Source organism: Eleutherodactylus coqui, chromosome 8 (assembly GCF_035609145.1).
Source record: "Eleutherodactylus coqui strain aEleCoq1 chromosome 8, aEleCoq1.hap1, whole genome shotgun sequence".
In the NCBI taxonomy this organism is placed as follows: Eukaryota; Metazoa; Chordata; class Amphibia; order Anura; family Eleutherodactylidae; genus Eleutherodactylus; species Eleutherodactylus coqui.
In genome coordinates, this window is record NC_089844.1 from 121,660,575 (window position 1) to 121,678,318 (window position 17,744).

At 47.2% G+C, this 17,744-nt stretch overlaps 1 protein-coding gene across 1 annotated transcript; it reads left to right on the forward strand.

Annotated features, from left to right (window-relative positions):
• Positions 1-822: 822 nt before the first annotated feature.
• ZFAND2A (zinc finger AN1-type containing 2A) lies at positions 823-14,761 on the forward strand. Its single transcript, XM_066576324.1, has 9 exons — positions 823-1,019; positions 3,096-3,187; positions 3,937-4,031; positions 8,815-8,937; positions 9,670-9,821; positions 9,902-10,018; positions 10,808-10,868; positions 12,399-12,475; positions 13,067-14,761. The coding sequence occupies exons 2-9, from the start codon at positions 3,133-3,135 to the stop codon at positions 13,104-13,106; spliced, it is 720 nt and encodes a 239-aa protein (XP_066432421.1). The 5' UTR covers positions 823-1,019; positions 3,096-3,132; the 3' UTR covers positions 13,107-14,761.
• Positions 14,762-17,744: the final 2,983 nt, after the last annotated feature.

Below are 17,744 nucleotides of genomic sequence, written 5' to 3' on the forward strand. Positions count from 1 at the left end.
TAGCGTAAATGTATTAATTTTAATAAAAAATTGCTTTTTGCCACTAATAAAGGGGGGGGGGGGGTCTGTGAAAAAATATATAAAAATAGCCCTATATGTCACCGAAAAAACCTGCAAAAATAATATTGGTAGCTGAGACCACCCGCACACGGCCGGATTTGCATTGCGGAGTCCGGAGCGGGCATCCACCTCCTGATTCCGCAGCAAATACCGCCCATAGCATGCTATGGAAAAGCACATTTTTCTGTCCCCGAGCGGAAACCAATTGTGCTTTTCCGCTTGAGGGAGAAAAAACAATGGCAGCATGCTCTATATTCAGGCGGATTCCATGCAAACGGCTTCTATTTAAAAGTCAATGGAAGCCGACCGACCCGTGCCCATCCGCAATCATCATTGCGGAAAGGTTGCGGGATCTGCGTCATCGCCTAGCAACGGCGCACCATTATCTGTACTGCGCATCTGTGTCGGCCGCCACATCTGCAATACTTAATAATAGACATCTGGACAGGTCCGGGGTCACCGGCCAGCACAGGGGCGGGTTCTGCTGTGGGATCCGACCCGGTCGTGTGCAGCCGGCCTAAAGAAAATAAACTAGGGCAGTAAAATCACCATATGGGTCAAATCTCTAAAACGTATCTGGTCCTTGGGAGGTAAGCCAGGCAGATACAACGGGGTATCCCGGCGGGGCTATGCCTTTAAGAGGCGCCAGTCACGTGGCTATCACCATGGTTACACTTCGCTCTAGTCAGCAAAACAAGATCACGCTCAGACGTCATTGGGGCCGGGACAGCAGCATGACAGCGCAGTTTACAACGGGTCCGTGCGGTGTGACGTCATCGCTGTGGGACGGAGAATGACAGCGCGTTCCGCTGGAGGACTGGGGCGGTGTGGAACGTTCTGGGTCGGTGGGAGGAGAGGACGGAGTGACTTGGCAGATAGGCCCGTGAGTCAGCAGCATGAGGGACGGGTATATAACCAGCGGGGGAGCGCGGGGCTGGAAGCAGCCGGACGGCAGACAGGTAAGAGCGTATAGGGAGCTGGGGCAGTTTGGTGCAGGGTATGATGGGAGTTGTAGTTCCACAGCAGCTGGAGAGCCATTACACCGTGATATCCCTTACAGCAGTGTTCCCCAACTCCAGTCCTCAGGGACCGCCAACAGGTCATGTTTTCAGGATTTCCTCAGTGTTGCACAGGTAATGTGATTATTGTCAGTGCCTCAGACATTGCCACAGGGGTTCTTACCATAGGATATCCTGAAAACATGACCTGTTGGTGGTCCCTGAGGACTGGAGTTGGGGACCTCTGCCTTACAGTACAGTTACCAGCCCGGATTTATGGCTTATTTTATGTTTTTACTGTTTTTTTGCACAATTCTGATGCTTAAAGGTTTGTTGTGTCGCTGTACGATGAGCGGCAGAACTTTACTTCCCTGTACCCGCGCTGTGGGAGGAGGTTTTTTCATTGGCATCTTCTTGGGGTACAGAATACTTTTTTTTTTTCTTGAATTTGTTTTTTTATTTCACTTTTTATCCCATTTTTGGGAGGCATGATAAGCAAAGAAGTGGAGATTTTGACATTGAGATTTTTTTTTACTGGCATCCACTATCTAGGATCAGTGATGATATATATATAATGTGTGTGTGTGTATATGTGATCAGTTCTGGATCCAGCGGGGACTGGAACGCATGATCTTCTTCGCTGGTATAATACATTGTAGTATTTCGTGCCTCTGACTGTCCTGATAGGTGTACAAACCACTATAGACCATGGGGTCTTTATTTGCTTCCTGGCGGTCATGATAACCCAATGGTACCCTGCGATCACACTATGGGGGTCGGTTGGGGTGAGGGAGCCACCTTCCTCTATCCACTTGTGGTCATTATTAACAGTGTTTGGGGGTTTTGACATGTCAAAAGTTTGGATCAGTGGGGTCCAGCTGCTGAGACCCCTGCTGATTGCTGGGATGAAGAGGCTGCAGCGATCACCTGACTGCTGTACTGCTTTGGCTGTCTTCGCTGCCTGTTGGTTACTATCGGTAGCTGAAGAAGGACACGGAGGTTTATAGACCTCCATGCAGCCTTCTCCAGTAGCTGAGAGGAGCCGACAGCTAGTGAAGAAGCCTAAAAGGGGTTCAGCAGGTGGGAGATCGCTGCAGCCTCCTCATTCTAGCAATCAGCTGGACCCCAACTAGTCAAAACTTTTGACATGTCAGAAGTTTGAAAAAAATCAAAAAAAAAAAGTGCAGTTACTCTGAGTAGCCAGAACTGTTGTTAATGTGACCGTTGCTCCACCATGTCCGCTCCGGATTACGTGGCCTCAGCTTCTGGGCCCATGCTGCACATATACGACGGTTGCGCGAACCCCTTCCATATATAAGCAATAGAAGCTGCCAAGGACTTACATTTCATAGAACTCCTGTAGTATAGACATGTTACACCGGCTTCCCATATGTCCGCCCCTCCGCCTTTAGCGTTGTAGTGAAACTGATGCCAGCACTGATCCTATAGTTTTCCGTGGCATCCATCGCACGGGTTTTGATGCTGAATGCCTTCTTGCGCCGGGCAGAATTTTTTCGGTCTGGCTGTGCTTGCAAAAAGTGCACCAAAATGGCACTAGTTGTGTTGGCTCCGGCATGAAAACACTGTCCGGACCCAATCTTGGGGCTCACACGGCGTATGTATACTTGGGATGCAAAAAATGCAGTGTTCTTACAGCATGCAGATACGCGGATTTGGTGCGGATTTGAAGGCATGCAGTATTTTTTCCATGCGTATTGCCTGTATATGTACCATGGATTTTCTGTGCGCAAAAAAATCACCAGCGGCCCAGATGGTAAAAGTATAGCTCCCCTGCTGGATGGACGTTGTCGCTGCAGATGAATTGCACTGATTGCAGGACCGGTGGTCTAGAACACACCGTTTCCTGGCAGTCCCCATCCACTTCTCATCAGTCTGTTAGATTCCCAGATTTTCTGCACGGCAAGAATAGCGCAGTCAAAAAGTGACAAAACCGAAACCAGTGTGACTGTGATCCGAGCCGCACAGCAGATCGCTGTCACCTCTTCATTAATATTTCTTCTCTCTCCTCTTCCCCAGGATATTCTCCATTCCGAGAAGCATTTGGCGCTGTACGATGGAGCTCCCGGATTTAGGAGAACATTGCTCCGAAGTCACATGCAGGCAGCTAGGTATGGGGCGACCGTGGCGGTAAGGGAGCGTTCACACAGCGTTATTATACACGCGCGGGGGTTCCGTGACAGCTGCTGAAAACGGCGCTGTGACGGAACCCCCAAACGGGAACAAAAGGAACCATTCACTTGGACTGTGAATTAGACACCACAGGTGATGATCAGGAGGGTCAAACGCTGAGCTGCCCAGTTGCATGGGGTCCCAAGCCCCCCATCCTGAGGGCCCTCATTGGAATGGTGCTGACACATGTGCCTGCCACTCCATCCACTCTCCATGACGCTGATGAAATCAGCCAAGCCCTGCATTCTAGTACCACCAGATAAGCCAATTAAGCTGAGTTAACATTTTTTTTCAAATTTTTTTTTCTCTCCGCATTTCAGCAGACAAAACTTTTTATTTCCCCCTCTAATCCTTTTAACCCATTGATTGCCACACACTGTTTAATATATTTGGCACATTTTACTCCTCATACTGTGGTTTGAGACATTAGACTTCGTAGATTTCCCTCTTAGTGTCTCTTAAGAGCAGGGTTAGTGTAAAGAAAGCTTTGGGGTCCTTTCTGGCTCCACAATGCTGACTGCCTTATAGTAAAAGACCCCCAGTGGTTAGGTTGTCAGGTGGGAGAGGACTGCTAGAGCTCCCCCCCAATTATTTGCGGGTGAAGGGCTGGGACAGGATATACTTCTTCTGTGGGGGTCCTTGTTAGAAGACAAAAATGTAACCCTTTCACTGCCACTTCTGTTTGCAGACTTCCTCCCAATGAAGTGTGACGCTTGTGAGGATGTTTTCTGCAAGGACCACATAACCTACGAGCAACATAAGTGTTCTTCTGCCTACAAGAAGGTATGATGTCATGCGGCTGCTTCACAGAGGCAGGATCGGTACATGGTGGAGGTTATACAGCTGGTCTATGCAGAGCTGTTACCTTATATCACTAGTCTACCAACCATAGTCATTTCTCACCAGCACAAGAGCCAAAGGTTGGAGACCGCTGCCCTTATAGTCTAGGGTCTTTAGACGGGTGGTCTCATCACAGACCATCTCTTTAATCAGAGACCTGGCATGGTGCTCAGCTAACGGTTGCAGTTCCTGAAACCCCAAGTAAACCGCCAGTTTTGCTTAGGGAAGATTTAATCTGCTTTACATTTCTCTGCAGGGGAAATCTAGTATTACATAGCAGCTGTGCAATTGCAAAACTGTCCGTGTACACTGCAAGTCCCCCATTTATGATGTCCCTGTGCCCCAATAGCTAATGTGGACAGAAGTTGTTCTGATGTGCCAACCCCTTGAGATTCTACCTGTATGACCACAAGGTGGCAGCAGAAGAATTGAAATACAACAACTGTCCTCCTAGCTGATATATGTGATAGATTGGAATCATTATAGAAGATGAACACTTGCTGTCACTTTTAGGTGTGCTGATACGCTGTGCTTTTAAAGCCTTTACCCCTTTCCAATCCACTGTCTGACGTCCGAAAACATTCAGATTGAAGGCTGTACAGCTCCGATATTGGAAGACGTCCGCCAGGGTATTCTTACTGTATATTACTGGCCACTCTGTTGTCAGGGGCCTCTCCAGCATGTCCCATACCGCAGTATTGGCTCTTGCCAGCAGATGGTGCCATTGTATAATGGCAGAAAGAGAAAGCCCCCTAGGAAACCCTGAATCCAAAATTAGATTGCAAAGGGTTAATCATTGGTGTATGACCAGACCCTTTTTTTCTTATTTTATTCACGGCTGGTATAATAGCTATATTTTATTTCTTAGGCCGTCTATACGGTTTCATGATATTTTTGCTGGGGAAATATCTGATCATGGCTGTTTAACCCTGTGTGTGCGTCAATATATAGCTGGTACCATACTGATAAAGAGTAGGGCCCCCTTTGTTTCCACACTGTCAACCTTGGCTTTGCCATGACCAGTGTTGTAATAGTCCTAGGAGAGAATGTCTTAATGCCTGACCCTTTTACCATATGCTCCTGCAGTTATGTAGTAGAAGTCACATGACTGGAGGTTACATTCATCTAGTGGGACAAAACATACAGTGTTTCGTAATAAAGTTTAATTTAAAAAAAATCACAGTAGTTATTTAAAGGGTTTACCTGGTTTTAGAAATTGGTGCCGATCCTCCGGATAGCTAGTCATCTACAGTTCTGTGCAAAGGTCTTGGGCAGGTGAGGCAAAGATGCTGCAAAGTAAGGATTCTTTCAGAAATAGAAGTGTTAGTAGTTTATTTTGTTAATTAACGAAAATACAAAGTGACTGAACCAAAGAGAAATGTAAATCAGATCAGTATTTGGTGTAATCCTCTTTTTGCCTTCAAAACCACATCAGTTCTAAGTACACTTGCACACTGTTTTTGAAGGAGCTCGGCAGGGAGGTTGTTCCAAAGATTTTGAAGAACTAACTAGAGATCTTCTGTGGATGGCGGCTTTACTCAAAGCCTTCTGGCTCTTCATGTAATCCCAGACAGACTGGATGATGTTGAGATCAGGATTCTGTGGCGGCCAGATCATCACTTCCAGGACCCCCTGTTCTTTACGCTGAGGATGCCTGCCTGATGATTTTGCATGATTGTTAAGAATCTGTATGTATTTCTCAGCATTGTGGTCATTTTAATTCTGGTTAAATCCCTAACTCCATTTGCTAAGTTGTAAGGGTCCTCCATCCAGCTTCATTGTTGCCTGCAGACACTCATTACTGTGCCACTCTCCATCCAGCTTCATTGTTGCCTGCAGACACTCATTATTGTGCCACTCTCCATCCAGCTTCATTGTTGCCTGCAGACACTCATTATTGTGCCCCTCTCCATCCAGCTTCATTGTTGCCTGCAGACACTCATTATTGTACCCCTCTCCATCCAGCTTCATTGTTGCCTGCAGACACTCATTATTGTACCCCTCTCCATCCAGCTTCATTGTTGCCTGCAGACACTCATTATTGTACCGCTCTCCATCCAGCTTCATTGTTGCCTGCAGACACTCATTATTGGGCCCTTCTCCATCCAGCTTCATTGTTGCCTGCAGACACTCATTATTGTACCGCTCTCCATCCAGCTTCATTGTTGCCTGCAGACACTCATTATTGGGCCCTTCTCCATCCAGCTTCATTGTTGCCTGCAGACACTCATTATTGGGCCCTTCTCCATCCAGCTTCATTGTTGCCTGCAGACACTCATTATTGTACCGCTCTCCATCCAGCTTCATTGTTGCCTGCAGACACTCATTATTGGGCCCTTCTCCATCCAGCTTCATTGTTGCCTGCAGACACTCATTATTGGGCCCTTCTCCATCCAGCTTCATTGTTGCCTGCAGACACTCATTATTGGGCCACTCTCCATCCAGCTTCATTGTTGCCTGCAGACACTCATTATTGGGCCACTCTCCATCCAGCTTCATTGTTGCCTGCAGACACTCATTGCCTTTTGGCAAGCAAACTGCCTTCTGTTACAGCTAAATATTTCAAATATTGACTCATCAGTCCCGAGCACCCACTGCCATTTTTCTGCACCCATATGTTTTCGTGTATAGTTGAGTCACTTGGTCTTGTCTCTATATGGAAGGTACTGCTTTTTGACTACAATTCTTCCATGAAGACCACTTCTGGCCAGACTTCTCCAACTAGTATATGGGTGTACCTGGGTCCTCTGGTTTCTACCAGTTTTGAGCAGATGGCAATGATGGACATCATCTTCTGATTTAGAAGGGAAGTAAGCGTGATGTGTTTCCTTGGTCAACCGCTGCGTCTACGGTTCTCAACGTTATCTGTTTCTTTGTGCATCTTCAAAAGCTCTTGAGCAGCACATCTTGAAACCTCAGTCTGCTTTGAAATCTTTGCCTGGGAGAGACCTTGCTGATGCAGTATAACTAGCTTGTGTCTGGTTGCTGTGCTCAGTCTTGCCATGCTGAATGACTTGGGCCATAAAACTGTCTTCCACAACCTCACCTTGGTAGCAGAGTTTGGCTCTTCCTCACTCAGCTGTTTCAGTTAATGACTATATTACAACCTACATATTAAAATGAAGATTATTATCGCCTCTTTGGTATAACTGGCTAATCACACACCTGACTATAATCCTACAAAATCCCTGACTGAACAAATCTACCAAGAAGAATTGATGCTGTTTTGAAGGCAAAGAACGGTCACACCTAACATTGATTTTATTTAGATTTTCTTTTGATAATTCACATCGCATTTTGTTAATTGTCAAAAAATTAAACTAGAAACACTTTATTTTTGAAAGCATTCTTACTTTGCAGTGTTTTTTCCACAGAACCGTATATACGATTGATGGGTTTTTGCACCCAGGACACCTACTGATCAACTGATTAAAGGGGTCGCCTTGCTTGTCTAAGCACTGCAGTTGCTTCAATGTTACATCCAAGTACGATCGTGTTTGTACTCTGAACACCATACTTGTTGTTGTGGCCATTCTGAGTACTGCAGACTTGTTCTATTGAATGGCCCTACCAAAAGTACAGCTTTCTGAGTATGAACAGGATCTTACTACGGTGTGAATCTTAAGGCTAACGAATGCCGCGGTCTCTTTAATCAAGAAATTGAGAGGGTCCTGGACGGTAGACCCACGCTGATCGGATATTGATGTCTGTCCTCAGGTTAGGGCATCTGTTTCTAAAACCTGGATAACTGCTTTAAACATATAAACTATTTTCATTAAAGAGACTCCATGCCCTACTTTTAGTCCTATAAGCTTAGCTTGTAGGTGGCCCGTGGAGTCCAGGGATGTAAGTGCTATACTTGCCTCTCTTGGTGGGAGTGCTGAAAACCGCCGCTGCAGTGCATTAAGGGGCACTGCTATGTCCGCCCATTGTATAACACCTCCCCGGACTCAGCAGGTCACGTACATTCAGTTCATAAGCTTAGCTTATAGGACAAAAAGTAGGCGATAGATTCCCTTTAAAAATATATCTGGTTACATTTTCCATATATACCCAGTTTCCCTGAAAATAAGACATACCCTGAAAATAAGACAGCATGATTTTCCAGAATTTTTGAGGATGCAAAATGATTTTTCAGGCTTTTTGCGGATGCTTGAAATATAAGCCCTACTCCAAAATTAAACCCTGCTAACAGTTAATTAAAAAAGTCAATTTAAATAGTGTCCAGGCAGCTATACATGTAAAAAAGTTAAACCTTTTTGAACAAAAATTAATATAAGACACTGTCTTATTTTCGGGGACACACGGTAGTAAGAACCTCGACGCAGTGAAAGACTCGTAACCGGATGGACACTAGTAGCACTTGAAAGACCCCATTGACTTATGATTGGGTTCGCAATTTGCTATGGTAAAAAAGTGCTGTCAGTTTTTTTTTTTTTTTTTTCTTTTTATCAAATTTGACAAAATCTGCAATGGAGACAGATGTGGGCGCAGCCTTATATGCACAAACATTGAACCTAAGTAAGATTGATCCTGCAAAAATAAAATGTCCTCTAGTAACTAGAGAGCAAAAAATATTCTAACTTCAAAACGGGGAGTGTTAACTTTTCAGGCAAATCACTCGCCTGTATCAGTATTTCTATTAACTCCAGGTTTGCTGATTATGATTAGAACATTTTCTTTAGAAATGTGTACTTATTGTCTGCATGTCTTCTCGCTCTTCTAGGATGTGCAAGTCCCTGTTTGTCCACTGTGTTGCGCTCCAGTACCAGTGAAGAGAGGAGAACTGGCAGACATTGCTGTTGGGCAGCACATTGACCGAAACTGCAGTTCTAAGCGTAAGCAGAAGGTAATGTCTCTTCTCCGCTATGGACCAAATATTTCTGGGATCTGTTGCAGAATTTGAGTGCTCCTTTTTTATTACCTATATGGGAGGCTGTGTATTTACCTATCTACATATTACCTTTTAGATGTCCATTGTGGAAATACCTCAATGCTCATATAACGCCTATCCACAGGAAAGGTGATAAATATCTTATTGCTGGGACATCCATCACTAGAATGGGGGGTCCCAAGCCTCCTGCTGTATGATTACACCGAGGAGGAGTGTGAATGGAGTGGCACAGCGCATGCTCTAGTCAAAGTCTGTAGGACTGATGGGACCACAGAGTACAATGTTTGCTGTGTCCACCAGCCTCATAGTCATTGATTGGAGCAGCAGGTTGTGTGTTCGACTGCCACTTCATTCAAATCCTTCTCGCTGTGGTCATGCCGTTAGGGGTAGACAGTGGATGGGTGGATAAATGCCCATGGTGGGTAATTGCCTTTGAAACATGGATGGTGTTAATGGGAAAACCTTTTACAAATCTGATTCGCTGTGTTATCCCTAGTACAAGACGCCAGCAGGCAGTGCATGACCAAGCAGGTGTCTTATTGGTGGTCTTTGGATCCCCTTATCTTGTACTGCCCCTTTAAGCCCAGCATTATATATTAAACACTGTATAAATTGCTTGTACACTTCGTGAATAATGACCAAATTATAACTCATTTCATATTCTCTATTTTTGTTAATGATCTGAAGATTTTCACAAATCGATGCTGTAAACCAGGATGCAGGAGAAAGGAACTGATGAAGGTTGAATGCGATCAGTGTCACAGTAACTTCTGCCTCTCACACAGACATCCATTGGATCATGACTGCAAGTGGAAAGGGCATGCGCTGTCTAAACCCGGGTAATCCAGTTTTCACCTTTGTGCATGTCACATATCTTCTCACAATGACTGCAGTCTCATTAGGTGTTTTCTCCTTGCAGATTTGCCGCTTTGATGAGATCTCAGAAGACTTCAGAACAAAACAGATTGGCCATTGAGTCTCCCCTGAAGCAGCAGGAGGTGAAGCAGTCTGAGTGCTGCAGAGCTGTGGATGAAAGGTAGTGACCTGCAGCTAGTGTGCCCTAATGTTGTGCTCACATGTCTCCGGCTTCAGAGCTCACTGTACATCAGTATAGAGGGGTTTTCCATTATAGAAAGCTGGGACATGCTATCACTGTCTGATCAGTGGGGTCTGACCAACAACTAACCCCAGTGGTCCTGAAAATAAACTTTATGGTCCCTTACATTTAAAGTGCAGGATGAAGTTACATACCTGGAAGAAAGTGTAACTGTTCATGTATGGACAGGAGTACATATTCTGAAAAGAGTTTAGGAACTCTTTCAAGTGAACGGGGATGTGCTGCGGGTGGCCGGGAGCGCCAGTGATCAGGGGAAGAGAATGAAGAAACCACAGTGGGCGCTAGTTTTATATTTGTATAGAGGCTTACCTGCTATCTGTCGCATTACCTGCTATGCTGTGAAAGGTTCATCTAGGACTGGGTAAATGTGCAGAGCGCCTGTCACATCAGCTGTTTTCTTACAAGAAAACGAATGCAACCGCTGCCCAGCACGTTTAATCATCTCTAATGTATGAGCGCACTGCCTCGCCAATGGGCACACTGGTTGGGTACTGGGGCCAGGTGCCTGCGGGATCCGATGCTTATCTGTACATCTGGATGTTCTGCAGGGGGTTGCAGCTTGTGAGCCGATCTGGGAATAATTGTTGTGTTTTTATTATTGTATTTCCTATGTTCAGAGAATACAATAATGTCTCAGACTGTTTGTACTGTACAAGTCTGCACATGATCGGCTGTAACTTGCTTTTTACACAACTGTCTTCTGTCCAGTAACCATCCAGCGGCTCCTGGAGAAGCGGTTCCATGGGACTTTGGCCTGCAGAATGGATTGGTAAGCTCTAATACATACTATATACTTTGTGCTGAAGTTCTACATTTGGGGAGGGGGTTGTCAGTAAGACATTAGCTATATAGGTTCTGTCTGAACAAGCAGCACTGTTATTACACCTCAGAAGCCAGTGGCAGATCGTTCAGTGTCTTAAATACCTTCTACGCAGCCTGATTAAACAAAGGTTTGTTCATCGGCTAATTTTGTTTATGCGAGGACGAATATGTTCGTTGGTCGGCTGCTCCTCTCTCCATTTAAACAGGAATATGCCTTGCTGACCAATGGTGGCTGTATGGGGACAAACAATCCATCATTTCCATACAGCGATCTGCCCAGATAAATATTAACGAGTGCAGACTGACCTGTTCACTGTCATCTGGCGCTCTATACCATAGACAGATAATCTGCCTGTGTCAGAAGATCCTTAGGGCGCCTTCACACTGGCGAGAAAATCAGGCATTGTTCTTTTTTGTTTGTTTTTTTCCTCGCAATGTGAGAGTGACTGAAAACGCTTGATTATGAAACAATTATTTTCAATGGTTTCATTCTCATTTGCGATGTTTTCACTCCTGCAATGCTGAATGAATACAAAATCGCAGCATGTCCATTCTTTTCGCGACATCGCCCATTGTTCCCAATGGGGCCAGCGGCAGCAGTGTCGGCCCCATTGAAAGCAATGGGAGGACATCAGTCAAATCCAGGGGTTTCACATTATTTTCAATGAGGACGGTGTGGAGAACATCACTGAACGCTGTGACAGCAGCAGCAGAGTGTTCACTGGTGAGGGAATTCCCCGTGGGGATGAAGGAATCCCCTGCTGCTGCGTCAGAGGATCGCAATGTTTTCCCAGTGCTTTCAATGGCGCCGGAACTGCTGCCGCCCCATTGAAAGCAATGGGATGAAGGGATTCCCTGCAGTCATACGACACTGTTTTCACATTAAAACGCCTCACATCTGGGGGTCTCTCGTGCATTGCGAGGGCTATATTGAGCCGTGAATCAGGGCCTGATATCGCTCTCGCTAGTGTGTAGGATCCCTTAGTCAAAACATTTGTTAGATATGGGACCTGAAGCCTTGTTGTCGTCCTACTTGGGCTATATTCACATCATGTTTGTGGTGTATGTTTTGTGTGCACCCTGGGAAGGCTTCCGATGTAGACCCTAAAAGTGTCCATAGAGCTCCTTTCAACCATCAAAGACCAAATCATTATCCCTTTGACCTCCATCTACCTGGTAGATGTCAGTATACCACAAAAAAGTACTAAGTAGTAGCAGACTTCTGCATGCTGTTCCATACAATGCTAATGGGCTCTATGGGTTACTGATGCTACTCAATGACATCCATCGAAGGCATCTGCTTAATATGTAAGTTTTAGCTTGTACATTAAACAGAGGCCATAAATGTGATGTGAACAGAGCCTAAAGAATGATGGTACATTTGCAAATTTTAGGCCTGTGCCATTTTAGTTTCCTAAATTTAGCAACGATTTTTTTTTCTATACAAGTAACCTGGAAATCATACCGTCTCTTCTAGAGTGAAGAAGCAGCTCTGCAGAGGGCGCTAGAGCTGTCATTGCTGGAGGCTGGAATAAACAACCTGCTGACTCTCAGGTAAGCGGCAGCATAAGAGATGGTGAATTCTTCATCCTCCAATATTGTATTCCCTTAAAGGAGTTGTAAAGGATTAATATAACACGGCTACTCTTCTCCACTCCTGACGGTCGGTTGTGTATGGTATTGCAGCTTAGCATTACTGAAATAAATAGGGTTGAGCTGCAGTACCAGACACAACCTACAGACAAGTGTGCACTGTTTTTGGAATGCCATACAATTAATTTAAAGTGATTATAAAACAATACTATATTAGGATGTCAGGGGTTTAGAATGATATAACATGTTCTAGTGTAATATAACAGAAATGCGCAGAGAACATTAATCCACGGAGTGACTGAGGGTCGGATGCGACTGAATGGATAATCATCAGTGTAATATAAATCTGGTATAAATACAAAAGAGAATGAGAATTAGAAGCTCCTTCTCTTTTATTCCAAATGCAGCAGAGCTGTAAGTGGCAGCCCTACTTCAGTGTGCTGGAGGAGCCACAGGCAATGCCACCAGCTATACGAGAGATGTGGCTGTGTTTCCTTGAAGGAAATCCTGCCGCTTGTGTCATGTTCATTTGTTTTGTTTTTTTCCTTACAGAACTCCAACCATGAACACAATAAAGAGCGGCAGCGAGTGAGAGCTTCTTGTCAGGGCTGATAGCCAACATCAGATGCCGCTTCTACCCATCAGATGCCAGTTTGTTTAATATGAGAACTTTTTAATGACTTTATAAAAGTGTCTATAATACCTACTGACCGATCCTCACAAGATTTATATCTATGCAGCTTTATGTTCTCCCCACCTGTATATTTTAGAGCTCTGTTTTCTAGTATGTAGTGAAATCCTGGTGGGCTGCAGCCGCCACTAGTGGCTGCAATCTGTGAATAGGATCTATATACTGTGAGTACATGGATCCTACTGACCATATATAAGTATCGCCCTCTCCAGGTGTGCTGCAGAAGCCACTAGTGGCTCCAATCTGTGAATAAGATCTATATACTGTGAGTACATGGATCCTACTGACCATATAGAAGTATCGCCCTCTCCTGCTGGGCTGCAGACTACCGAGGTTGAATATATTCCGTATTTATAAAGGACATTTGGGCAAAGTATTATGAGGACAGCCTATTGCCCCTTTTACACTGGGCGATTCTCATTTAAACGAGCGGGTAATGTTACTGCTAGTGCAGAATATTTAGATGGGCAGATCGTTGATGAGAATCACTAACTTCTCGCTCAGTGCTTCACATTAGTATGTATCCACTGAGGGGGGAGCGTTTAGATGCAGCGAGAAATGAGCCCACCAGCGATGATTTTTATGCTGGTTGAAACTAAGGGACGAACCAAAAGTGCACGACGGCTTTGCGTTTAGACGCAACAATTATTGAGTACTTTCATTCGTTTGAATGCATTTTGACCAACAACTGTTATTTGTAAATGGGCCATACTGATCCGCTGACCCCAGGCAATCCGTCTAACTGTAAACAGTCCATCAATGCTGATTGACTAGGAGCGACTGATAGACGCTTGCAATTCTTTGACCATGTGTCCTGTTCAGCTGGATGCCAGGCACAGTATTTCACCCCTTGTTCTGGGCGCTGTATAGTGGAAGCTATTCACTGGCTTAACCCTTTTGTGGACCTTAATGTAGCTGCCTTTGTTGTAAATGGCTCTATGTCAGGATAAACTTACACGACTGTATAGGAACTGTGTATTACGTGGGCGCTGTATGCCTGTGTGATACGCTGTAGCTCGCAAGCAATCAATTACTTTGCCTTACGCAGTTCCGCTCACATGTCAGAATTGCATAATCCGCGAGCGCAAAATAGAATGCAGCATGTTCTATTTTCCCATGCATATACATGAGATAGAGCCCATTGTTCTCTATTGTCATGTATATACCCGCAGCCAATACGCAATTACAATGCATATGGGTTGCTGGCATACGTGTCATTGCCAAGTGATGGTGTGGGAAATGTAAGCAAACAAAACCAGGTGTACTGCGCATAAACGCCTGCGTGAGTATGTGGTCATGCGCAATACAATTTCACCGCCGTATGTGGGATCACGGCTGGGTTCACAGCATTAAAACACAGGAGCCCCGCAGCGGTTTATGCTTCTGGCCGTGTGAGCCAGGCCTCACTTTAGGAGATACCTGCAACCACTTTAGGACTGAATACACTGAACTACTTCTGTGCTGTTCTTTATGTTGATGTATGTACTGTTTGTATTCCTTTATAACTATGTGCTGTAAATATGGCTGCCGATAACAAATAAAGAATAATTTTGTAATGATGTGTCCTCTTTTCGTATGTTGACCATGTTCAGTTTTCAGGCCTGGCATACACTTACTTACAATAAGTGTTAAAATATATATTATATACGAGTACGTCCTCATACTTTAAGAGCGAGACCCTATAAAGGCCCTCAATGATGTCAATGTAACACAAATCTTAACTGGAGATAGGACCTGATGTGATGACATCACTATAGGTGGAGTTATATGTACTCTATAACGCCTATCCTGTAGCAGCAGCTTTGGGAGATGATATCCTGCATATTATAAAGTGTAAATCTACTTGTGGAATATTGATGGCAGTGATCACTCTTATCATGGTTGCTGAGCAAGGAGATGTTTAGAATTCTATTTTGTTAGAATAGCAATAAGCAAGTAATTAACCATTACCGGCCCTTTAATAAATTACACAATGATCACTCAGGTTAGAACCGGTAGAGACAACAGAACTTGCCATGATCCTTCTGACCAGTCCACCAGTGTCCTAAAATGGGAGCCGCCGAACCCAAAGATCCAGAGGAAGGCAAACCCCCCCACCCAGAGAGTTCTACCTCAGGGGGCGGGCAAAAAATTCCAGACCCCAGATCTAACAGAATAATACATATTCACCTTCATGCTTCAAGTATCAGGCCCCAGCTTGAGGCCTCCGCCCTGCCGTCTCCGGCCTCCGCCCTGCCGTCTCCGGCCTCCGCCCTGCCGTCTCCGGCCTCCGCCCTGCCGTCTCCGGCCTCCGCCCTGCCGTCTCCGGCCTCCGCCCTGCCGTCTCCGGCCTCCGCCCTGCCGTCTCCGGCCTCCGCCCTGCCGTCTCCGGCCTCCGCCCTGCCGTCTCCGGCCTCCCCGGCTTGAGGCTTTGGCCCTGCCGTCTCCGGCCTCCCCGGCTTGAGGCTTTCGCCCTGCCGTCTCCGGCCTCCCCGGCTTGAGGCTTTGGCCCTGCCGTCTCCGGCCTCCCCGGCTTGAGGCTTCGGCCCTGCCGTCTCCGGCCTCCCCGGCTTGAGGCTTCGGCCCTGCCGTCTCCGGCCTCCCCGGCTTGAGGCTTCGGCCCTGCCGTCTCCGGCCTCCCCGGCTTGAGGCTTCGGCCCTGCCGTCTCCGGCCTCCCCGGCTCGAGGCTTCGGCCCTGCCGTCTCCGGCCTCCCCGGCTCGAGGCTTCGGCCCTGCCGTCTCCGGCCTCCCCGGCTCGAGGCTTCGGCCCTGCCGTCTCCGGCCTCCCCGGCTCGAGGCTTCGGCCCTGCCGTCTCCGGCCTCCCCGGCTCGAGGCTTCGGCCCTGCCGTCTCCGGCCTCCCCGGCTCGAGGCTTCGGCCCTGCCGTCTCCGGCCTCCCCGGCTCGAGGCTTCGGCCCTGCCGTCTCCGGCCTCCCCGGCTCGAGGCTTCGGCCCTGCCGTCTCCGGCCTCCCCGGCTCGAGGCTTCGGCCCTGCCGTCTCCGGCCTCCCCGGCTCGAGGCTTCGGCCCTGCCGTCTCCGGCCTCCCCGGCTCGAGGCTTCGGCCCTGCCGTCTCCGGCCTCCCCGGCTCGAGGCTTCGGCCCTGCCGTCTCCGGCCTCCCCGGCTCGAGGCTTCGGCCCTGCCGTCTCCGGCCTCCCCGGCTCGAGGCTTCGGCCCTGCCGTCTCCGGCCTCCCCGGCTCGAGGCTTCGGCTCTGCCGTCTCCGGCCTCCCCGGCTCGAGGCTTCGGCCCTGCCGTCTTCGGCCTCCCCGGCTCGAGGCTTCGGCCCTGCCGTCTCCGGCCTCCCCGTCTCCGGCCTCCCTGGCTTGAGGCCTCGGCCCTGCCGTCTCCGGCCTCCCCGGCTTGAGGCTGCCGTCCTGCCCATTCACAAGGGATGGATTTGCCACGGGAATTCCGTGTGGAATTTCTGTGCGTCATATCTGCCCACGGCTCCTAATCCCGGGATTAGCCAGCCATGCAGATGAGATTTAGCAAAAATCTCATCCACACGGGGCGGCCAATCCATTGCGGAACCGGCGATTCGGCGCAGAATTGACAGCCGCAGCACGTCAAATTTTTTTTTTTTTTCTTTCTGTTGCAGCCTCACTCCTCTCTATGAGGGAAGAGAGCCATAATGGAATGACGGCAGCTAAACCGCTCCAAAACCTGCGGCGAAATGCCACAGGTTTTGAAGCTGCGGCCAAGCCGCGAGATTTCAATCCGATTTCCGTCCCATGGAAACCCAGCCTTACAGTAGGGTTAATGTACAGACAGCTCTAGGGTCTTACCTGGTTTTCTTGGGCCGAACGCACAAGGGCTGCCCAGTCCTTGATTTGGTCAGTGGGAAATCTGGTGACATGATAGAAGGGAGGAGCCCTCTTTGGCCATCCAGTGATCTAGCAAAGAGTTAAATGGCCTGGCTTGGAGGTTGCTTTGATCTTGGCAATTAGAGTAGAAGCTGGAGTGAGATTATCAGCTCCAGGGCGGCAGGGACTCCTATACAGGGCTTATTAAACAGTGCTGTAGAATGAGGCCCCTCAATGACCAGTAAAGCTTCAGTGGACCCCTATGTGCATGTGAGGTGATACAAGTCATGTACGCTACTTCTGGGGGTCTCTGTAATCACCCTGAAGCTCTATCTGTACAGAGACTCAGTATAGCTCTCATAATAAGAGACCCCCTAGTGATTGGGTTATCTGGTTGGAAGTTGCCGCTTGAAATCCCCCCCCCCCCCCTCATTATTTCGGGGTGAAGGGCTGGGACAGGATATACTTCCTCTGTGGGGGTCCTTGTTATAAGAAGAAAATGTAACCCTTTCACTGCCACTTCTGTTTTCAGACTTCCTTCCAATTTAGTGTGACGCTTGTGAGGAGATTTACTGCAAGGACCACATAACCTACGAGCAACATAAGTGTTCTACAGCCTACAAGAAGGTCATGACGTCATGCGGCTGCTTCACAGAGGCAGGATCAGGACACGGTGCAGGTTATACAGCAGCCTTATTACATAACTATTCAGATGAAAGGCTATTGATGTCCTCCTTTTTATAATGTCCCCATG